The 24411-nt window shown below is 41.8% G+C and overlaps 1 protein-coding gene across 1 annotated transcript in view; it reads right to left on the bottom strand.

Moving 5' to 3' along the window:
- LOC108898774 (uncharacterized) overlaps positions 1-23912 on the bottom strand; it is a 57266-nt gene extending 33354 nt beyond the window's left edge. The window contains exons 1-19 of the mRNA XM_051069226.1: positions 23819-23912; positions 22902-23009; positions 22437-22596; positions 22116-22308; positions 21653-21724; positions 19633-21558; positions 19460-19552; positions 19237-19350; positions 18937-19093; positions 18593-18785; positions 18099-18176; positions 15993-17904; positions 15806-15898; positions 15033-15602; positions 14825-14898; positions 14416-14565; positions 14111-14271; positions 13044-13203; positions 12752-12946 (exon numbers count right to left, since the gene is read on the bottom strand). Coding sequence (XP_050925183.1) covers positions 12752-12946; positions 13044-13203; positions 14111-14271; positions 14416-14565; positions 14825-14898; positions 15033-15602; positions 15806-15898; positions 15993-17904; positions 18099-18176; positions 18593-18785; positions 18937-19093; positions 19237-19258 — 3765 coding nt within the window. The 5' untranslated portion in view covers positions 19259-19350; positions 19460-19552; positions 19633-21558; ... (3 more) ...; positions 22902-23009; positions 23819-23912. The remainder of the gene's footprint in view (positions 1-12751; positions 12947-13043; positions 13204-14110; positions 14272-14415; positions 14566-14824; positions 14899-15032; positions 15603-15805; positions 15899-15992; positions 17905-18098; positions 18177-18592; positions 18786-18936; positions 19094-19236; positions 19351-19459; positions 19553-19632; positions 21559-21652; positions 21725-22115; positions 22309-22436; positions 22597-22901; positions 23010-23818) is intronic.
- Between the last annotated feature and the right edge of the window lie 499 nt (positions 23913-24411).

Raw genomic sequence — 24411 nt, 5'->3', positions numbered from 1 at the left:
CCGAGGTGAAGCCAAAGTACTTGCAGCAGAAAAAGAGCAAAGTGTTGAGGAGGACGATGGGGGAGTACGCCCCCAACTGTTTACAGTCCCAAAGAAACTCCTCCTCCACACGGGACTGGACGTAACCTGCCGAGGAGAACGGAGACTGGATATAAATCTGATCAATATGAGTCGATTAGAGACAGAAAAAAAGACAAAGACTTGGATGATAACTCACCGCTGGCTGTGATTGATGGTTTGAAACCTCTCAGTATGTTGGTGAACTCAGTTGAGAACTTGTTGTAGATCAGATCACTGAATATGTTCTCCATACGACCGTTTTCAAACAGAAACTACAGAGAAACAGCAAAAAACAGATCAGTCAGGCAAACAGTATACACACACTGATGTCTGAAATCTGTAGTTTACAAAGGTGGAGAATTAAAGGAGCTATATGTAAGTTTTTGCTATCGCTACATAGGTAACGTTAGCATTAACGGCTGTTTACTAACCAGTCTGGAAGAAATGTTGCAAGTTTAGCATCAAACTTACTTCCTTTACTCACACACAGCTCTTTCGGTGGTGACTGTTTTGTTTGTATTTCTTTAACTTCTTTTCTTATACTGAAGTTAGCACGCTAACTAGCTAGCCCCATCCCCAACTCGTACGTCCCTGTAGGGTCCAGTCTGCTCTCAGTCCAACATGAGAGGATGTATTCTAATTTGTCAATAAACAGCTGTTAGCGCAGTGGAAGCAGAAACTTACGTTTAACACCTTTAAACATTAAAGTGGTGAGTGAAAAGTTTTCAGCTGAGAGATGCTGAAAGGTTTGACTAAAATCAGTAAGTAGTGAGTGACAATGATTATTTATTATTGCAATAATTATACAATGTTTAAGATATACTGAAGCACAGAAATGACTGGGTTTTTATTTGCTAGTACAAATTAACAAATACAGAGAGTCCCACTCTGACATAGCAAGTTAGCTTAGTGAGATAGCATCATATGTTTCTTTACTGTGTTGTTCATCCTACCTGTTGTATGCTGAGGCACAGGTAGAACAGGCTGTCAGGGGAGTACGACTCTCCATCAGGCTGTTTCACCTCAACGATGAAGCGACAGAGGCTGTCGCTCAGTTCAGCTGCAGAAGCAGCGGAAGGATGTCCTCCTTTAACCTCACAGCACGTGCTAACAGATGAAAGTAGAAAGCGACAAAGTTACGTACGTGAAATTATTAGGTTTGCTTCCAAAGACCAAAATCCTGAGTTTACTGAAAGTTGTAAAAAATGAAGGGAAGAAAGACAGAACATAACATACAAGAAACAGGGTCCAGGTTGGTTTGTGATTCCCTCCACTGAATCCATCTCTTCCAGGCATCAATCCCACACTGACTCTTCAGTTTGTGGTGCTTCCTGGACATGACCTTAGAGACGTTTCCCTGAGATGTCTCCTCCCTTGATGCCTTAGACATCTGTTGCACCTTCGAGTCCTTTGGACAGAGAAAAGGAACAAAGCTGACACCACAGAAAGAAAGATGAGACCACAGCCTGTAAACCGCTCTCACAGGTGATTTAATACCTTATTCTTGTTGTGGACTTTGCCCAGAGTCTGTGCAGGTGCAGGGTTCGAACGAGCTCCGGGGCTCGTCTTTCATCTGCAGAGCAGGAGGAGGGAGCTGGACTGTGAGGTCGACTGGGTGACCCGAGGCTGGCATCAGTGAAGGAGTCCTCCTTGCTGCTGAAACTACCCAGGTCCTCTTTATCCAAGTCGTGTGTGCAGCTACTGGTGAGGTCTGAAGGTTAAATCATGCACAGAGAGTTTGGATGTTCATGTTCCCTCCGAAGACCAAGTTCAAATCAGTCATCCATATTTATGAGCTAAAATCTACATCAGAACAAACTGGATCATCAGATAATTAAACTAATTTCTTACCTTTAAGAGCTTGAGTTTCTTGTCTTTCTTCGTCTTGTGTCACCTCTCTGGACTTCTGCCCGTCCTCTCTCTCGTTCCTGTCATCCTGCCTGGTCTCCAGCTCAGACTTTAAGATGAGATTTTCCTCGGTGGGTTCTGGTTGGAGCCTCTCTTCACGTCTTGCACTGTTGGCTCAGGGCTGTCCAACCTCACGGGGAGGAACATGGGCACAGGCAGCTGTGAAAGGCAGAGTTTGGGAAACAGATTTGGTGACACCTAGAGGCTGTGCTCAATACTGAATTAATATACTCATGATTAACACTAACTGGGTCTTTGACAATATGGAATGATGGAAAACATAGGGAGGGAGGAGAAAGTGTGGATGATGTGGTCTTACTGCTGTAAGTCTGTGAAGCAGCTGAATGAAGAGTTTTCAACAGATGAAGACAAGAGCAGAGAACTTCTGTTAAAGGAACCAGACTCCACAGATAAAAACAGGAATTTTAGCATCCAGAACACTGGGAGTTGCTGGACCTGCCTCAACCACTTGTCGTTTGTTTGTGTTATTGTGTGGCACTTTTACGGATCTGAATACTTCCTCCATCACCGAAAGTCGCACACCACCACAAACAAATTAACTGTTCAAGGCTGTGGTATTTCAGCAGCTCCTGTGTTCTGCTCAGTAAAATTACTGTTTTTGTCAATGGAGTCTGGTATTGAAAATATAGCGATGTTTCTGGTTAAACTAAAAGGATGAAACAAGGTTCTCGAGAGGTGTTTTTCGTACCGGTAACGGCAGGTTCACAGGTTGTGGTGTGTACTGGCTGTACATGTTCATAGGCAGAGGAACATACACCGGCACTGGGATAGGCAGCGTTATGACTTTGGGGACAAAGGTGTCTTCACACGACAAAGAGAGAGAAAACACAAACAACCTCAAAGCTCAGTATGAACAGTATGAAAAGAACATGAGAGTTTTTGTATATTTAGCATATTTCATCATGAGCAAAGTCGTGCGTGTCAGCCTAACAGATAGATTTAAAGTGAATTTTACCTGTTTGTGCTCCAGTGTCGACAGTCTGTGTCGTACAGGAGACTCCTTTGTTGTGGACCAGAGGTGTGCAGAGCATGGACTTGTTCTTCAGTTCCTTGTGGTCTGTTTGAATACTGGCCTGAGGAACAGACACATAACGAGGAGTGAGAATGTGTCTCTCATGCAGCTGTTATCATTATAACTTGGCTTGTTTTAAATACAACTCGTCAACAGGAGGACTCTGATGATAACTGCACTGGAGTGAACTTACATGTCCAATGACCTTAGTTTGAATGTCAGACATGACGGAGGCTGTGGAGATATGACAGAATATGAGTCAGAAAAAAACGAATGAAATCTCGAGTCCACTGGTCTTTTGTGTTTAGATATGCGTTGTGTGTGTGTGTTTGTGTATATACCATGTTGTGTAGTGCTGGAAGGGGCGATGCGCTGCTGAGCCAGAGCACTAGCAAGTGAGATAACATTAGCAATGACAGGGGAGGACTCTGTTTTGCCTGAAGCTGCTGTACTTGAGGCTCGGGGAGGTGAAGAGACTGTGGATAAGAAACAAAGAGGAGTCAGCAGGTGCTGTTAGTTAAACAGTTAACGACCTGATTAGAGCCGCAAGTAATCAAACATTAATCGCAAAGACGAGTTTGGCTTCCTGCAATTAAATGAACATGATGTTTGAAATGCTCTGCTGACAGAAAACTCTGCTGCATATCAAATCAAGCCCTTCCTAAATCAAATCAACCACCTGAAAAAACATATCGAACATACCTGTGTTGACCATCTGGACCTTTTTATTGCAGAAGTGTAAAAGACATTTCAGGTCACAGAAGTGTTTGACCTCCCCCAGCATGGGAAGACTCTGCCTCAGTTTCCCGTTACGACCGCAGGTGTCGCAGTTTGCAACCTGAGAGAAAGCAGAGAGGAAAAAATGTAGTCACTGCAGAAAAAACATTTAAAATTCAGACAGACTTGGAGGTGGAACATCCTGCTCTACTTACCCGGCAGAAGAGCATGTTGTATTTCGAGCTGCAGTCTTCAGAGCAGAACTCCTCATCCTTGCCTTCATACTTTGCCGTCACCACCGTCCTGGAGATGGACTGGCAGTACACACACGAGCGACAGTGTTTGCCCCACTCCCTCTCCAGATCGTGACGAAAGAGCATCTTGCAGCCTCGGGAAGAAACAAAGAAGAGTCTTGATTTAATTTCTTTGTTGTATTTTTACAATCTTTCATTACACATCTTCATCTGTTTGCTCTCTGTACCGTCACTGCAGAAGTAGCAGTCTTTGTTGTCGACCCTCTTGGCGTCTCTGATGATCCGTTCATTCTTACAGTATTCACACTTGCCCATGATGTTGTTGACCCTCTTAAACTCTTGAGAACAGGCCAGGCTGCACACGAAATTCATTTTGCTCTACGTCCAACACACACACACACACACACAGTATTTTAACAAACATATCGTCACTGTGTACTGTTACAGTTTTTAAACTATAAGCCTGAGTTTTATATTGTTAACATTGTAGTCCTCAGATCAACTGGAGTTACCTATTTTAAAGAACAGAGCCAACACACCTTTTTCTGGATGACTTTGGGTGTAGTTTTTATAATGCGTCGACACTGGGCACATGGCAGTTTCTCTGGTGGTTTGAGGAAATCACTCTGGGTTTGGTCAGGAGCTCCTGTCGGGTTAGTGGCAGCGGTCAGGTCTTTCTGGGACTCCTGTGATACAGTGAAGATTTAAAAAAACATGGAAAATGTTTTAAACTGTAACAGAAGAGACTATGAAACTCTCTGTATAGTCTATAGGTTGTTACCTTGAAAGCCATGGCACAGGTTAGAGTGCAGAAGTTTCTGATGGAGGCATCTGACATGGCGAGGTGGCAGGCTGGCACTGTGGTCTTTGCACAGTTGTCACAGTTCAGTGGAATACCTGTGGAGACGCAGAGGTTTGTAATGGAAAAACTTCCTGAATATGAACATCAGGAACAGCGAACAGGACGTGTGGTGTGACAAAGAACATCTGATGTGGCGTCCAGGACAGAACGACCAAAGTCTAGCAGGTCAGAATTTTCTTTTACGGTCCTGTCTAGCGTGGTCAGGGTGAAACTAGTAGTGTTGTCAAAAAATAATGGCACTATGGTCGCATAATGTGACATGACAATGGAAAACGCAAAATCATGCAGTCTGATTCCAGCTCTTGTCTCGATGACACATGACAGAATCACTTGGTTCACTAAGAATAAAGGAGAAAGACAAACAGCAGCCGTCTTGACAAAACAATCGTCCAGTACCTGACGCACTGACCGCCTGGATCTTTGATGCCATCACACAGCTGCTGGTACAGAAGAGCTCCACCATGTCTTCACTGTTTTTGTTTTCAACCATGTCTGACATCAGGTTAGACGTGCGGCACATGGCACACGGCTGCGGCGTCTGGATTTTCTGCCAAGTATTAAAAAGCAAAGAGAGATTAATTCCTCATCATCAACTTGGTGCAACTCAGAGCATGGGTGGTCACCTCATCTAGAGCAACTTATAGACAACAATATGAATGTTTTTACAAAGCTTTTTCCCTTTTTTATTGATACAACATTTTGTTTTTAGCTATATAACCTTAAAGGTTTTATTTTATCCTGTTTTATCATACAGTTTATACTTGAATAATTCTGTTTCCTCACCATAAAACACAAACAAAGAACTAAACCAGACGTCGCTTCCAGCATAACTATATATTTTCTTACCTTTTTGAACTGGGCCAAACACTCTGCACTGCATAGTTTTTTGTTGCCGTCTTCCATCTTGAGCATGAGCTGTGTGCTGCAGCGGGAGTGACAGTTTTCACAGATGGGCAACTTGTTCATGTTGCAGAAACGGAGAAAACAGGGGTCACTGCAGACCTTGTGGACGACGCCCTGCTGTATGATCTCATGTTTGCTCTGCAGGAGAAACAAAGGACAGCGTGTCAACCGTAGTTTATCCTCCTTTAAACCTGGATGACAAAACAACAGTGAGTTGAAATGAAAAAAAATGTTTTTACTATAATAACATGGTTGTTACCATACAGTTACAGTCACAGTTACTGTTGTTTTTAATTCTGTTGTCTTTTCTCTTACATGCATATCTGTTGCACATGCTGCACTGTAATGGGATGCAGTGCACAGGTATTTGGTGGACTTGATTTTCTTGTAGTTGAAGGAGGACAGGCAGGTCTGGCTGCAGAAGTCCTTCATTGTCCCTTCAGTATCCACCGGAGCCTGGAGGACGTCCTGAGACTGTGTTAACACCCTGGAGGGAAGATGGGATGAGTTAAAATATACGTGTTTAGTATGTGTTGTTTTAAAATATGTGTTAACAAAGAACTCCTTGAAATCGTTTTCCAGACTAAAGCAGAAAGGATGATATGAAGACTCACTGAAGACAGAACTGGCAGGTCTTCTTAACTGGTTTGATTTGGTAAAATTTTAAAAGGCAGGAAGTGGCGCAGAAGATATCGGCGTGGCCTTTCCTCTGGTAAACAGTTTCTCCGTCCATCAGGACCGTTTTGCAGTTGGAGCAGGAGGCAGGCAGATCCATGTGGGCGAGGGTGGGAGCGGCCGACGTAGAGTCTCCAGTCAAAGAAAAGACAGAACCAATCTTCAGGTCCTCCTGTCGAAAACAAAACTGTGAGACATGCCGCTTCCTTCGAAATCATGTGCTTCTTATGAGCTTTGACGTGTGTCCTACCTTTGCAACATTCGGCTCATCCTTGATGTTTTCTGTGGATACGGAGGGTGGGAGGTTCTGGTTGTACTCCTCATCGATGGGCTCTTCTTTTATCTTGATGGAGGATAAAGAAAGAGATGGATATGTGATGTCTATGTGATATATTCTAATCCTCACAACCACCTAGAGAGGAAATACTTTGCTGTAGAGACTATATTCATGCTGTGGCTGCTCATACCAGAAATGAGGAAGTCAAAACCTTAAATCAGTGTTTTACAATATTACTCACACAGTCCAGATTTGGCAGCGCCGGCTTCACATCTTTAATATCACACTCCTCATGTAAAGGGCTGTTCCTCTCTATAAAGACAAGGTGAAAAAGTCATGTCATGGATTTTTAAAAACATGATCTGAAAGAAGGAGAACTTCCTTTGCTGAAGACACACTTTCAGGTCAAACATAAAATCAGGGATAAACTCTAACTCAATGAGGAGACAGGAACATAAGGAGAAGAAACATTTCTGGTTTTAGGTGAAGAAGCAGCCTCATGTTTGTAAACTGCAGTCAGAACTAGATATTCTACGATTCAGTGCAACCATACCTCAGCAGTGCTAATGAAGGCAGTGAGAGAAAGGTGACCGTTCAAACTCCAGCTGTACGATACCTGTCACCGTGAGAGACTGAGCCTTGTGGACCATCATACATCTGTTGCTGCAGAAGAAGTCCAACCTGCCCTCTTCGTTTTTACTTTCAACCATGTCTGACATCTGATGGGAAGTCTGGCACATGGGGCACAGATGAGGAGTCTTTACTTTCTGCAAAGTTTAAAAAAAAAAAAAAAAAAAAAATGTAAATGTCACTTTCTGAACATCCCAAAAGAAGTTTTTACATATTCTGAAGTTCGATTTCTGCACCTCTTTGAACTTGACGAGACATTCCTCTCTGCAGATGGTTTTACTGCCGTCCTCCATCTTCAGCGTGAATCGTTTGTCGAGGCAGACAGGAGCTGCAGACGTCACAGAGAAACACGGGCAGGTTGTTGGCTTCGTGATAGTTGATGAAGCAGGTGTCGCTGCAAAGTCTGTGGAGCGTGCCGTCCAGGGTCAGCTTGAATTTGCACTGAGGACGACAAAGACACAGTGCCACAGAGAAATTAAGTGTCAGGAAGTTGTAAAGTGTAAGGCAGGAGGAAGTCTTTTCCTTTAAATATCACATGAACAGATCACTGCACAAACCCCACTGTAACAGATCAAAAGCACAGGTGGTTTCTTTTTTCCTTACATAACAAAATCTGGCGCACATCCTGCACTCTGAACGAGGTCCCACTAGCGGCGGGGGTTTCGGGGCAGCCATGTTGATCTTGGATTTGACAGAGGAGAGGCAGGTTTCACTGCATAACTCCTTCATGGTTCCTGAGTCGTCCACCGGAGCCAGGATCATGTTGTGAGGCCGCATTATCACCCTGAGGAAATAAGGATGAATGAGATCAAGATGGGATGTTAAGACAGTAACCTTGTTTTGGGGTTAAGTGGGTTAAGAGCTCCAAAAGTGAAAATCACTTAACCTCAGTGTCCTGAATTTAAGAGCAGACGTTGCAGTATTTTACTGTACAATGTAAATCATTGCTTGAAAAATGACTGAAGCAATTAATCAATTATCAAATTAGATGATTATTTTTCTGTTGATAATCTATTTATTAACTTAAAAAATTGTGATATAACCATTGAACTTTTGCATTGATTCACAAAGGACTCAGTCTCTCTGCCTCTTTCATACAAACAAATCAGGCATCAGACGTAGGAAAGCACAAAGTAAAATATCCTGGACTTACTGGAGGCAGTTGTAGCAGGTTTTGGTGACTTCTTTGATGTGTGGATGCCTCTCAGAGAGACAGGAGGCTGAGCAGAAAACCTCTAAAGACCTCTTCGGCTGGTAAACCGTCTGCCCTCTCGGCAGCCTCTTTCCACAGTTGCAGCAGACGACCCACGAGTCTGCGATGATGAGTGTCGGCGTTGTGTCCGATTCAGCAGCTTGAGAGTCGTTATTTTCATTTACAGTGGAGTCTGAGGCGACTGTTACCTCCTCCTGTGGGGTGATCAGACAAACTATCTCTCTCTGCTTTACAACTGTGCCTCAATCAAGAGGAAAACTTTATTTAAAACACAATAAAAAGGCTGCATATAAACAAATATACTCACAGTGTCTGATTTCTGTTTCGATTGTTTGCCTTTTTTCTTATTTTTTAACTGAGCTGAAACTTTCTTTCCTGAGGGAAGAAATCAGAAACATTTGATCAAGTTTACTGCAAATACATGAACTAACAGAGTGAGTGACATGTTACTTTAATGCCCCTTATTCAACATTTAAAAGCACTATAACAACGTTACAGAAGAAATTAGACTAGAAGAAAAGGAAGTAAAGAAAAATAGGAGCAGCTCTTGAGACAAACAAAATGTGCTGAACAATTCAGAAAGCAGACGTACAGACAGACAAACCTACTGTTCACTACCTTGAAGCTTGTATATGATTGCAGGCCGCAGTTTGTACGATGTCACACAGGCTCGAGTGCAGAAGAGCTCCACCATGCCCTCGCTGTTTTTGTAGTCAACCATGTCTGACATTTGTAGAGAAGTGTGGCACAAGGTGCACTGGTGAGGCGTCTTAATTTTCTGTAGAAAAACGAGAGAAAACAATAGCGTGCATTGTTTCCACCCATTCCCACCCAAGAACAGGGGAAAATAAGTTGTCCTTTAATGCGCCAGTGGCTGAATGGGAGCAAATCCCTGCATTTTAATCTTTTAATGTGGTTTATTCTTCAATGATAAGAGTCCTGGTGAAGGTCTACATAGATCTCTATAAGAGAGTATTTCATACTCATTTTTTAGTGATGTAAAAATGATTCAGTAAGTTAATCAGCAAAAAATGTTCATGATCCTAATAATTATTCTGGTCATCTCTTAGGGAAAAATGTTTAATATTCGCCTCTTTCAGCTTCACACACATGAGGATTTGCAGCTGTTCTTTACCATGTATCAGTGTAATTTTTAATTTTGGGCTGTTGTTACGACAAAACAAACTATCATAAGACATCATCTTAGGCTGTGGCAGCTTCAGATGCACATCTTTTACAATTTTCAGACATCTTTAAAGGTAAACAATACACTGCAGAAAAATAAAAGACCAATCTGTATGAAAATGGATGTTAGCTGCAGCCCTAGCCATGTTAAGTGGATCAGGATGCAATATTATGTATTTTTTCACCCCACTGACCTGAATGACTCGATCTTTCACTACACTGAATGCAGCCAGTGTGGTTTATTTTGAGGCAGCTCCACAGACTAATAATAAGTGTCCATGTTGTTGTTTCTGTGGCAGGCAGATGCCACAGCGCACGCTTGAGGAAGTGTTTCCATGGCACTGCTCTAAAACGAAAAAATTATCTGTGTCCTGCAGCTGTAACTGGATTAGTGGCGGTTTACAAACACGAAGCAGCAGGAGAACCAAACAAATGATCTGATCACTGACCTACAGGAAAATGGAAAGTATGTCAGTAAAGTACATACTTCCATTGTGTTGTTACATTAGATGATGAGAGAATAAAAGTTAGTAGTTATTTGTCTAAAATATGCAAAGTCTCTGGTAGAGAACGCCATTAGAAAACACTCTAAAGGGCTGGATAACCAACCAGGTATAAAAGGGAAACTGCCTCAAACCCTCAGGGACCCAAAAAACTCCAAGTTTACTGCATAACGTTTGGATCTAAATAATTTGATTAATCGCAAATTTAAGAGAAATCTGCTCAACTTAAGTACAATATCAACTCTGATTTAATCCTCCATCTTGTAGCCTTGTCCTGTAGATGGCCCTCTTTAATAAGACATGCATCTAAAAATTACTGTCTTTAATAATCAGCTGATTGTTCAGCAAATTAAATGTTCAAACACTGAACATCCTGAAGCCCAAATTAACTATATTCTAGTTGCCTGTTTTGTCTGACCAACTCCCTGCTCTTTATCTTACTGAACAGATGTAATACTTTAGTGTTGCCCCTTACTTCTAAATCACGCTGATTAAATGCCAAATGAGTAAATGTAAAACAGAAATATCAAAAACACGAAGACGGTGAGTTCACGGTCATAGAAACATTTTCATGTTTGAGGTCGGAGTATTTTTTGACATTTTTGCTTTAAAATGATCAAATTACATATCAACAAATGCTGATTGACTTTCTGCCAATTAATCATGTCAGGTCTAGAGGACTGGCGTGGCGTCTGTTGCCTGAAAACGGCACGTGTTGTGGGGGTTAGTTGGTGCCCAAAACAAGTTTTTGCCCCAGGGTCCACCAGCAGGTGAATCCGCCCATGGTGAAACACAGTATGTTTATGATTATAATCTCCAGCTGCTCAGACGCTCTCCTCTCTGCGATCAGACCCGACTCACCGTTACCTGTTGCTGGGGCAGAGATGTTGTCGGTACAGTCTCTGACTCCGGCTCCGTCCACGGGAACAGTGACGGGACGGCGCCTCGCCTCAGCGCAGCGTAATAATTCCTCTGCCCTCCGATATAATCCTGATTTCTGAAGTGATCGCTGCACACTCGCAGGCCGTGAACCCTGGTCATCAGCACGGTTGTAACTTTTGGATCGAAACGGGGGTTCTTGATGGCCTCCAGCCATTCGCAGCACAGAGGCGGATTGGAGGGGAAAACGTGAAATTTTTGTTGCGTGGACAGTCTGGACGTGCGGACGTTTCCACAGCCGGGGACGGAGCACTTCATCCTGCCACGCTGACCCCGCAGCAAGTCGCGAAGATTGAGAGAAAACGGCGATGTTTCACCGCGCAGAGCACGTAAACACCAACACCACAAACACTGACTGTACTGCAGTCTGTTGCTCGTCTACTCCTGCAGTTACGGTACAGGTGCTGCAAGCAGCCAAAAAGCACCAAAAAACTTCAAATGTGTATCCGTCACATGTTGTTGAACATGTGACAATATGTCCCAGAAGAGCTCACTACATATATGTGATATAATGACTACATACATAGAAGATCCTCTCTGTATTCATTATACTGTCCCTTTAGAGGAAAAAACAAGTATAAATGTAGAACTGTAAGCAAGTTTAGCCTATTTATCAATTTGAAATTTTACAAATAGAAAAATTTAAGTTGTCAGACTTTAATTGACTTGAAAGGCAGATAAATGATAAATTCTCCTCTAAGCATCTGACTGACAATCTGTAATTCATTCTGAGGTTAAAATAAAATTAGATCATGTCAAAATTGTCCAGTAAGTCAATAAACAGCTGACTAATTATAATTTTATTGTGGCCACAGGTCATTGATCTCGTTCCCACACGTTATTAACTTGTTGCCACACCATATTTTCTTCCTTCAAATGTCACCAGAGGGACTCATAAAGACAAGATCCAGAGGATCAAGAAGACTTTCAGATACAACCAGGTCTGCTGGCAGAAAGGCAACGTGAAACCCCAACATGGCTGCAGATACTATACCTGCAAACTCATCCCCTTAAGTCTGTTAAGCAACATCGGGATAAGCCAGAGTCGTTTTGAAAACAAGTTCAAATTGAGCTCTTTGGCCACAATCACCACAAACATTTCACAGGTAGAGTGAAGAGTGAATTCTTTCAATATTAATTTGTCAAAATCCATCATGAACTGCTCAGTGTCGGTACCGTAACTGCATGAAAAGACACGCAACCGAACAGCAGTTGGGCTGACCGCAGAGTCCTTGGTGCCACAAATACTCAGCAGCACACCCAATTAATCAGTGGCTGAAAACAGTCCCCTAACAAATGCATCGACTTAATCCTGCCTCGGTAACTCCTCCTGTTTGACAGGAGCTAAAAAAAATACACTGACCCACTTCTGGCTGGCTGGATGCCATGCACTGTTGGTTTGGCTTTGTTGACAATAAGAGAAGTATAGAAAACCCCAGCTTTATCATTTCATGTGTTTGTATTTGAGTAACACTGCTTCTCCCCTGTATTTTCTACCATGATTTGATCAATGCTCTGTTAAAGTGGTGAATATACTGTATTATTTCATCCAAACAAAACCTTTGTGCTTTGTGATTTTGATATTTCTGCACCTCTTTGAGTTCTTGCAGACACTCCTTGCTACAGATGGTTTTTGTGTCCTCCTCCAGCATCAGTGTGAGCGGCGTCTTGCGGCAGGGGGAGCAGCAGTTGTCACAGTCGGGCATCTTCTCCCTGCAGAAATCCTCCAAACAGGGGTCGCTGCAAAACTTGTGGATGTCCTCATTCAGGGTCAACTCACATGTGGTCTGTAGAAGATAATGATGAAGGAGTGGTGAGTGCGACAAAGAGCAGTTTTATTTTCAGTTTTGCAGCTGAAGAAAAGTTAGATTCGTTTTTTCTTACGGTGCAGGATTTGTTGCACATGCTGCAGAGGGACTGTGGAGTTTGGTTGGGGGCGCTATTGGACTTGAAGACGGACAGACAGGCCACGCTGCAGAAGTCCTTCGTAGTTCCTTTAATGTCCACTACAGCCATGATGAGGTCCAGAGGCTGCGTTATCGCTCTGACAGAACCAAGAGGGGAGAGGAGCCTTTAATATGTTGATTAAACTGAGACACAAAATTAATGTTTACTATCAAATATCAAACTCTGATCTAATGCTGCACTAATTACTATTTATTACTATAATAATGTTAACCCACAGAATAATAATCTGACTCTGCAGTTCAGAGCTTTATAGCTTCTTTCATCTCACTGTTTCGACACAATCTTCTTTGTAGTAAACAGGAGAAAGACAGAGTAAGAGACTACCATGTGAACATACAGGGGAGCATAGTAGCTAGAAAATAAAATATTTTCCCCAGGAGTTGGTTGGTTACATTTTCTACATTTGCTGAGTGTTGAAATTGGTATATTTTTGGTATATTTTTATTGGTTTATTTAACCGTAAATGTTGATAAAATGTTAATGTTGTGTTCACTGCTTGTTTCTGCTGCCCCCTAGTGGTTACATACGTTTAGTATCTGCATTTGCATCTCTTTTTCCCCACACGAATACTTGTTTGTCCTTGTTCATCTATGTTTAAGTCTATTAGCTACAAATCATGTACTTTTTTCAAAGCGTACAGTTTCTGCTACTTTCCACACAACCACTGGTTCCAGTCCACCCTGAATATTTTGAAAATCAGCTTTTAGAAACTTGAAATATGGGTAATAATGAGTAATCTGTCCCAGGAACCACTGGAAGTTCAAACCTAGCAACTTAAAAACAAAAGCAGACATTATGTTCATGAAGACGGATTCAGCTACAAGGAAGCTTTATGCCTCCACCAGTTCATTTTCTTGGCATAATAAAATAACAGGAAACCAGTGGCTGGCTGGACGTTAGGAAAAAATCACATTAAAAGGCTCCTTCATGGAAGAACACCGGTCTAGCCTTTAGAGAAGAGGTGGTGTTTTTCACAGACTAACTTGTGACAGTAGTGACAGGTCTTGGTGGCTGGTTTGTTGACGGGGAACTTTTCAAACAGGCAGCTTTTGGAGCAGAAGACGTCTGTGAATCCCTTCTTCTGGTACGCAGTCTGTCCCATCATCATGCTCATCTTGCAGTTGGAGCAGGTCATCTGTATGGCCTGACAGGAAAGAGAGGAGACACAGATTTGAACCTTTTTTGTAAGATCTTACCTGCTGTAAACTGTGCAAATTCTGTGTTTTTTTAATGTTGTTTACTTGTATAAATGCTTAATTCACAACTCAGGAGAATCAGCATTACCTACCTTTTCACAGCTAGGCTTGTTCCTGTCGTCTGTGGATCTAGAGGACGTATCGCGCTGGATGTCGTTGTCCCGGACGGGCTGATCTTTCACAGGCTGGATGTTACACACAGATGATAACTGGGAGACGTGGATTGGAGTCTGCAACTTCTCCTAAGACATAAAAAAACAAGACAAAAATTCACTTGAGAAAAACAAAATACTGTGATGGAATTTAATGAGCTGAAATAAAAAGCTATGTACAAACCCAAAGCTGAAAGAAAGAAAAATCATGACTAGAAATAATCATGATTGTGTGAACCTTTTTACAGTAGCACAAAGATGTACACAAATATAATGAAAGCTTTACTACATACCAATACATTTTGACCAACTTTTTAATTATGATAGTAGCAAGAAATTTGATACTTACAATGTCCAGTTTTGGGATCAATATCTTCACCTCTTTCATCCCAGACAGTGCAGCTAATAATCTGTTCTTCTTTTCTATAAATAACATAAAAACATGTTTTCGTTACGTCTTGCACAGACATTCGTGATCCACAGAGGATAAACCTGACCGACTTTTCCTCTGCTGCCACTACTGACTTTTTTTTTTTAGCAGCACCAGATTTATTTACCTGTGTCTAAGGCAGCAGAGGAACTGCTGCTATCCACATCCATGCCATCAGTCTCATCCTGTCCTTTCTCTTCATCTTTTTTCTCCACATCACCGTCTGAATCGGCGTCCATGGTCTCTTCGAGGTCTGAGTCAGCGGTGTGTTTGTTAGGTGAGCTCTCTTTCTGCTTCTTATCAGTGACATTCTTGTCCTCCTTTGCGGTTTCTTTGACATCTCTCATCACAGGCACTGCTGCCAATCCATTTGAGTCTCCATCTCCATAATCTTCCTCATTTCTGACGTCCTCATCTGTGTCTATGTCTATATCGAAGTCCACATTCATGTCCTCATCATCATCGCTAAAGTAAATGTTTGTTGCATCCTCGTGACCACCAGTTGCGTCCTCAGGTGTTTTGACAGCACATTTCACTGGCAGGTCCTCTGACTTATTGTCGTTCTCTGAGTTCACCTCATCGTTTATCTTGTTATTCAGCTGAGACTCCTCATTTTCACTCTCCTTCCTCCTGCCTTGGCCTCGGCCACGTTTTCTCGAGGAAGCAGCTCTTTCATTAGGTGGTGAAAATGAGACTTCTAGAGAGGAAAGACCAAGAGGAGACAGGGACAGGTATGTGAGAAGATTATCAATATTTTTTATTTATCACTACATTTCCATTCTGCTGGAGAAGTAAAACAAATCCCCCTGACTTGTCTTAAATCATTTATTGGTGTGTAATCTTGTTTGAATGAAAGAAATGTTAGCCTCTATGACATTGAAAACTAGTGTTCTTTCATACCGCTCGGCAGGAGAGGACTTTCTGTGTCTTCATTGTCCTCCTCGGTGTCATTGTTTTCAGAATCCTCCTGCTCCACATCTGGCTGCACTTCATCTTCAAGGGAAAGTAAGACATTTTATAATAATACTGACTGTAAACATAACTTGAACTCCACAGTGAACGCATAAGTTTTGAACTAGGCACATACCTGGAATCTCAATTTCCTCAAACGACTTTCCTTTGAATCTCTCGAGAGATCCATCCTCCATTGCTGAGAGTAGCTCTGAGATTTTTGCGATGTCGACAGCTGCCTCTGACGTCTGATAATACTCCCTGTTGGTCTGAATGTCACGGCCCAGCAGTTTGGAGAGCTGATCAAGCTCATCGTTCGTGAGGGTCAGAATCTGGAAAATTCTTAAAATGTGCTTCTGTAGAAGTACAGACCTGAGGTTCTGTGGGTTCTTGGCACCACACCGAGCTGCAAAAGTGCTGATGCACGTTGTCCCCTGGTAGAAGCTCGCACATATGGCGACAGGTCTTGCAAATAAGAAGGGATTACCTTTATGTACACCACATGCTTCTCTCTTGCTCACAAGCAGTGTTATTGTGCTGAGAAGTTCAGGGGTCACTGTAAGAGCAACTTTTTTCTCACAACCTTTTTTGCCACTTTTGCTCAGGACATTGATCTTCATGTAGTGCTTGGACAGAATTTTCTCCAACTGTGACTGACAAACAGCAGCGTCTTCATGAAGCTCAGTCTTGTCCCTTTCATTGAAGGACTGGAGTGTTACTTTTGAAACTTCTACCACATTTTTGTTTAAGACCGACACTTGCGCAACCGTCACTCTGAGAAGTGCATTATAGACCGGAGCACTTCCATACATCGTCAGGCTTTGGATCCCAGATGCTGCCGTCTTCTCCATGCACTGGTAGAAAAGCTGCACGTCTTGTGTGAACGGGATGGTTGATGGGCTCTTAATGGTTGGTTTTGGTTTTAATGGGGTGGCAGGCTTCCATTCTTCAGCACACAACTTCATGAATGTCTCTGCTTCAGCTATCGTCTCTTTATCGGCATCTTCTGTCAAAGCCCTAGCGTATTTAATGTCGCCAATTTTCCTGAGTGAATTCCCCAGTTTCCACATCAGACTTGGTCTCTCACAGGACTTTGTCTCCTCATTGAAACCAACCAGCTCTCTGACAGCTTCAACAACTTTGCTGAAGTTTTCAGGTTTCATGGCATCTTCAAAGCTACTTATCGACTTTTTCCTCAGTGTTAACAGGAGTCTTCCCATTTGCCTCAGCCTCTGTGTGATATATTCTTTCCCTTTTGTTTCCCTGTCTTTCACGTGGCAAAAACACTCAGCCAGCAGCAGTATGTAAGAATCATTCCAAAGTACAGATGCAATCTCATCTTTCTTCAGGCTTTTCAACAAATTCCTCACATCTGATGAGATTTCTTGGGGGTTTGTTGACACTGTAGCAGCAACTAAAGTTAAGATTTGAGTCTTGACAGCTCTTGGAGGTGTTGGGGTTTTCTTTGAAGTACACTTTTGCAAATGTCGCCATATTACCTTACGAGTGTACATGCCTTTACAATATATACAGGGTGCAAATCTTTGAGTAGCGTTGGGCATGTCTGATCTTAATTGTATCACTTTGAGTTTTCCACGGCGAGTCTTCAAAACCTCCTGATTATGTTTGTAATTTCCTCTGTTCCGTAACTTCCCCAGTTGTCTTTTTCGTTCCTTGGACTTTCGACGCAATGCAAACACTGCAGCGATATCAGACTCTTCATGTCTGTGGGTGAAAAGGTGACGAGAAATTTTAGTCTGAGCTTTCCCGCAAACGTAGCAATAGTTTTTTTTGGTGCAGGAAGGCTCTTCGTCAGAGGCAGAGAAATCGGAGCTGTAGTCAGCCTTGTCCTCCTGCTGGACGGATGAATCATTGACAGGTTGCCACACTGAGTTCTGCTGTTTGGAAAAATCTGGTTTGTTCTTGAACTTCTGACGCTGCTGGTTTTTGTTCCCGGTAGAACTATTATCACTGCTTTGATCATCATCAGGGACAAACTCGTCACTGCAGGATTCTGCAGAACTAAAGGCCCCTGCTGAGTCCTCGACCTGGAGTTACAAACAGGTAATTGAAAAGAAATATAACTGAAATGCGAAATGAAAATCAAAAAATGTTCTTCAGCCGTACTGGAGACCCCACAGTGATATCATAAAGTGTATAGTACTACTATTACAGCCATTGCTAACTTACATAACACCACATCTACCTGCCGCTTAATAAGGGAAATCCACTCAACACTCACCTCTTCATCCCACAGGGAAGATGCAGCAGCATTTTGGTCAGTTTGTGATGTAGGCAGTTCCTTACAGTTTTCCTGCTCCTGTAAGTCATGGTAATATTTGAAAACAACAATTTTACAGCACAGAGCCTTGTAAGTTACTACTTACCAGTTTATTAGGTACACCTACACAGTTCAAAGCAATAAGCAGTGCTGGAATAAATCCTACCTCTGCAAAGTTTATATTGTTAAGTATTTGACTAATCAAGTCAGTCAGTCAATTGACATGAAGTTTTGTCATTCTCTAAGCAGAAACGTCAAACATGGCTCCAGCTCCTCCAATGTGAGGAATTAATTATTTTCTCTGTTGAACATGAATGTAAACCTTGGGCTGTGGGAAACTATAACAGGGTGTAACAGATTATTCATGACATGACAGGACAACAACTCTCTTTCTGTCACAAACAAGTAAATATTTAGAATAAAATTAAAAGCAGTATTGCAGAAATGCAACTTACTGTTGAACGCCAGGGGTACGAGGAGTCCCCATAGTTGTATGTTATCTCCTCGCCTCGAGAGATTTTCTTCAATGCAAAGAGGCACAAGTGGGGCTTCCTCTCAAAAACAACCTTCTTCATTTCACAGTTGGGACTTATGTGATCGTCATTCACAAGTCTTCCCAGGGTCGCATCCTCTGCAGAAGCATCGATGCTGCAAGGAAAATACTCTTAATGAAACTTTAACTGCTCTTAAAACAGGTGCATTTCATCAAACTGACCAAGGCTGAGGGTGGTGACAGAACATGAGCCAGTACAGATAATGTAATCTAATGACAAAACTGAAGAATAAGCAGTAAACTCACCGCCAGCTTGTTCCACTCCACAAAAAGTCGAACACATAATTGTCCAAAATATCACCACGTTTCTTTTGCTGCATCTCTTTGAGAGCAAAGATGTTCCCTCGATATTCAACAACGAAAGCAGACGGTTCAATGGATTTATGGGTGAACACACCTCTGCCTAGAAAAGCAAGAATTAAAATAAGAGAAAATATAAGTTACATTCAGTTACCATAAAACAACAACCTAAAAATCCTAAAGCATCCTAAAATAAAAACACCTCATTTACAATATAATCCAACAAAAGTATGAGTGTTCACCAACCTTTATGGGGGTCAATAAACATTGCCTCCAGGAAGGGTTTATCTCTGCAAGCCTTTATGTGCTCCAGGGCATCCTGCTCAGGAGTACGGTGTCTGCCTTGTCGTTCCACATCATCTGGGGAATTATCCAAAATATTCAATATTAAAGCATCAACAAGGCCAAACATTTGTTGTTCCATTTTAAATCATACAGTCAGTTAATACTGGTTATCATCTTGATATACCATTCTTCTGAGGTAAAACGTCTGATTTTTCATTCTCCTCTTCAGCATCACTGTTTTTAGGGTTTGCCTGCTCCACATCTGGCTCCAGTTTGTCTTAAGTAAAAAAACAAAACAAAGTATGAATTCACTGAAGCACTAGCAGGTCAGATGTGTTTACTACAGTGGATACTTACCCTCAATCTCAATTTCATCCAGAGAGTTCCCTTTGAATCTTTCAAGAGAGCCCTTTTCCTTTGCCAGCAGTAGTTTCGCAATCTTTGCCACTTCCACAGCTGCCTCTGGCAAACGGTAGTAGTCCCTGTCGGCCCGGATGTCATGGCCCAGCAGCTTAGCCAGGTGACCGAGCTCATCATTCTCCAGGTTGAGAATCTGAAAGACTCTTGCGATGTGCTTGTGAAGATGTACCGACCTAAGATGCTCTGGATTTTTTGCACGACAAAGACTTGAAAAAGCCCTGATGCAGTTCCCTCCGTGGTAGAGGCTCAAAGCAGAATTGTCAGGCTTTTGCAAACAAGTACGGATTGTCCTTATGTACTCCACATGCCATCCTCTTGTTCACAAGCAGTGTTAATGCACCAACAAGTTCAGATGTTAACAAAACAGCAACGCTTTGGTCAGTCTTGCTGGGAATGTTTATTCTGATAAAGCGCTTGGACAACACTTGGGTGGCGTCCTCCCTCTCCTGGAATGACTTCACTGTCATTTTTGAAACCTCAGGCGCACCTTTGTTTAAGACTGACACCTGAGCAAGTGTCACTCTGCAGAGTGCTTTGTAAACCTGTGGGCTTTCATACATCTCCATGCTTTCAGTGGCAGAAGCTGATGTTCTTTCCAGGTACCTATAGAAAGCCTGCACATCTCGTGTGAATGGTATCGTAGATCGGGCTGTTGACTTTTCGTCCACTCAGTGAGGCGTGGGCTTTTTGGGAGATGAGTTCAGCCCATTCTTTAGTACAAAGTGTCAAGAATGTCTTTGTGTCTCTCATCGTCTGCTCATTGGCATCAGTTCCAGTCAAGACAATTTTGCATATTTGTTTGAGAGAATGTCCTAACTTCAAAGCAAGACTTGGTTTGGCGTAGCTCTGCTTTTTTTCATCGAAACCAGCCATGTTTTTGACAGCTTCAACAACTTTGTAGAAGTTTTTGGGATTGATAGCACCCTCAAAGCTGAACAGCGACTTTTCATGCAGCGCTAACAAAAGTCTTCCCATTTCTCTCAGCTTCTGTCTGATGTTTTCATGTTTCTTTTGACTATTTCCATACTTCTCGCACAGATATTGTGCCAGCTGTATTAGAAGGTAATCGTTCTGAATTACGAATGCAATCTCATCTTGTTTCATAGTTACAAGCATCTTCCACACAGCAGATGGAATTTTTTCAGAGAATGGGGACTCTGCAAGAGCAATCTCAGTTAAGACTCTTGTCTTACCAGGTGTTGCAGAATCTGTTGTTATCCTTGAAGGGCATTTGGCTACATGCCTCCACATGTTCTTACGGTCAAGCAAGCTTTTACAATAAAGACAGTGCACAAAGGCTTTAGCACTCATTTGCATAGATGATGGTCGCCTTTTCAGTTTTAACTCACCACAGTTATTCCTTAACACCTCTTGATTATGTTTGTAATTTCCTCTGTTTCGTAAATCCTCAAGCAACCTTTTTCGCTCCTTGGACTTTTTGGGTAATGATAAAGCTTCAGCGATCTCAGGCTCTTCATCAACATGCCTTGCAAGATGACGAGCAAGTTTAGTCATACCTTTCCCACAAACAAAACAATAATTTTTGTTGGTGTACGTTGGCTCTTTGGCTTCTACATCGTCGCTGGGCACATAGTCCTCATCCGAGCCATGATCATCATAGTTAAAAGCATCCTCATCCTCCTCCTGCTGGCTGCATGAAGCACCGTCTGCTTGGTGCATAAAGGACCCTGTCGCCTCTTGAGAGGAATCAAACTCTGTAAAAGGTGACCCATCCCTGAAGTCCAGCTGACTGTTGGCATTGGCAAAGCTGCTCCTGTGATGGCTTGGTCCACTGTCAGGTAGTTCGTCATCATTCTCATCAGAGCAGGATTCATCAGAGAGGGAATCTCCAGAGTCCTCAAGCTGGAGAAACAAACAAGAAATCTTATACATACTGTAGGGTACAAAGTGAACAGAAAAACACATATAGTAGACAGTTGTTGAAGGCATTACATACCCTGTCATTCCCTGGCGTTGATGATGTAGCATAAAAGGCTGTGTCAGAAGTACTTGATCCACCACAGGACTCCTGAATGTCACATGCAAAAAAAGAAGTTATTCTGAAATGTAACACTTTAACATTCCTGCATTACAAGCCACAAATCTGAATCATTTTGTGAACTAGCTGGACTGAAATATAAATTGTGTTTGCAAGATGTACCGGGGTTGCAAGATATAATGTTCAGTTTTTGCTGAAACTACAAGAGGGCCCGAGGAACTGAAGATGGTTCATTATTTTATTATTCTGTTTTTATTTTAAAACATATTTATTTATTCATTTTTAAAAAGAAGCTGTTGGGTGCAACTGCAGGACTGTTAATTTTAACTAGGTGTACCTAATAAACTGCCACATGAGTGTTCCAATTTCAGTACAAATATATCATGATACAAAAATGCTCCTGTTGCAGCTTAAAACCTACCCTTGAGCGCCACGGGTAAGAGGCATTTCCATAGTTGAATGTTATCTCCTCACCTGGAGATATTTTTTTCATTGCAAAAAGACACAAGTGTGGCTTCCCCTCACAAACAATTTTCTTCATTTCACAGTTGGGATTTAGGTGATCATCATTCACAAGTCTTCCAAGGCTCCTGTCCTCTTTGGAAGCATCAATACTGCAAGCAAAATACTCTTAATGAAACTTAAACCATTACTGAAATGACTGTGTTTAACCTTATGGTTTTGTTATAAAACATGTTAACAAAAAAGTCCATTACTGTCAAAAAACAAGCAGATCACTTACCACCAGTTTCCTCCTTTCCATGAAAACTCATACAAATAATTGTTCAGAGTATCACCACATGTCCTCTTGGACCTTGTGTCTTTGTGACGGAAGATATTCCCACGATATTCCACAACAAATGTGGACGGTTCAATGGCTTTGTGGGTGAAGAGTCCTCTCCCTAGAAAAGCAACGATTAACATGAAAACATCAGTGAGATAATCCTGGTCCAACCACTGTCAGTGTTAACTATTATACAGCCAGTGGTAATTAGCTGATTATATGTTTAGCTTCATACATCAAAGCTAGGAGGAACTTAATTTGCTCTGACTCCCCCTTAAACCCTTAAGGTACTGACAGTTCAAATCATTAATGTCTACATAACAGAATAGGTTGCATAGGACTGACTGCCCCAGCCTATTGTTGAGTAATGCCAGAAATCCATTCAATATCAATACAGACTGATCTAAGAAACAAACCACCTACCTTTAAAGGAGTCTATATACCTCTCTTCCAGAAAGGGTTTGTCTCTGTGAGCAACTATGTGCTCAAGGGCATCTTCCTCTGGAGGTCTTTTCCGCTTTTCCATGACAGCTAGAAAAATTTCCAAAGACACTAAATTAGGTTTTGGCAATATGAGATGTGCTGACCACATTGTTCACTGTAAATATATATCAATGTGTTTTAGCTAACATTGACATGACAATGAGCCCAAACATACAACCAGAGTCATAAATAAAAAAAAAAAAAAAATAAAAATAAACTATTTTCAGCATCAAGAAGAACAAGGAGGCCTGCAGCAGATTGTATGGCCATCACAGAGCTCTGAGCTCAACATCACTGAGTCAATCTGGGATTAAATGACAACACAGAAGACAATAAGACGGCCTAAATCCACAGAAAAACTGTGGAGCAACCTATCTGACAATTACCTGAATAACTGTGCAACTATACATAAGAGATCTGATGCTGCTTAAAGGCAAAGGGCAGTGGCACCAAATACTGCTGCTCTTCTCTGTTTACTGTCTTTTAAGTTAACTGATTAATAAAAAGTATTTCTAGCAACATTCTTGAAAACAATCTAACTTTACTTTTAGACCCTAAAACTTTTGCACTAAAGTTGAGAATGGAATTTGCATTGAAACTAGGAACCAAACAATAAAGACTACAGTAATGCTTGCTACCTGGCAGTCCTCCAGTATTTATATCCAAGCAGTTTTGTTAAAATAAAGTTGCACCTGACTTGTTTACTCTGCACTGCACCAATGCCTTGCTAGCATGCAACCATTAACTAGACAGTGGTGAGAAAGCTAGTAGTAGTTTACCAACACTTTGTCTATTGCTTCTGACTTATATAAATGTAACTCAGTAAATACATCGTTTTCACACGGAGTTACGTTTACCTTCGATTCAAACTCCCACTGCAGAAGCAAGAAGTGTTAGAATGGTTGCTAATACACAGGCAGCCATGTTCCCTTCCATTCGCCTTTCCCTGAGACCCCGTGACAGTGACGTTGTATTATTCATGGCGAGCGGCTGCGCTTCAGGCCAATCACTGATTGTAACGTCACTGATTGACTCTAGAAGCAACGAATCAGATTTCGCGACAGTCTCGACCACGGGGAGCAGCGGCGGACACTCAAAAACAAAATTACTGGTATGGGTGATTTATGAGGACATAGTTGTGCTTTCATTTAACTGTCCTATATGCAAGCAAAACGTAGCGGTGCAACTGAACTAAGTACATTTACTCAGTACTGTCTTTTCATGCCATTTGATACTTTTACTCTTGTAAAGTTCAGAGTGAAATATCAATATTTGTTATACTTTTTGCTGCACTCTTAAGACAATTTAGTGATAAATTACCTCACAAATTAAGATTTATACATACAAAACATATAGAGCATAAAGAAAGATGATGCTTCGTTATTACACAAGCTGAAACTATGGTTGATTAATCAATTATTTGAGAGGATTTCTTTTCTATTCTTCCAAT

The sequence above is a fragment of the Lates calcarifer genome, linkage group LG3 (assembly GCF_001640805.2).
Source record: "Lates calcarifer isolate ASB-BC8 linkage group LG3, TLL_Latcal_v3, whole genome shotgun sequence".
NCBI classification, from domain to species: domain Eukaryota; kingdom Metazoa; phylum Chordata; class Actinopteri; family Centropomidae; genus Lates; species Lates calcarifer.
The sequence above is the reverse complement of the archived record's forward strand: the minus strand, read 5'-3'. Positions and strand labels throughout refer to the sequence as shown.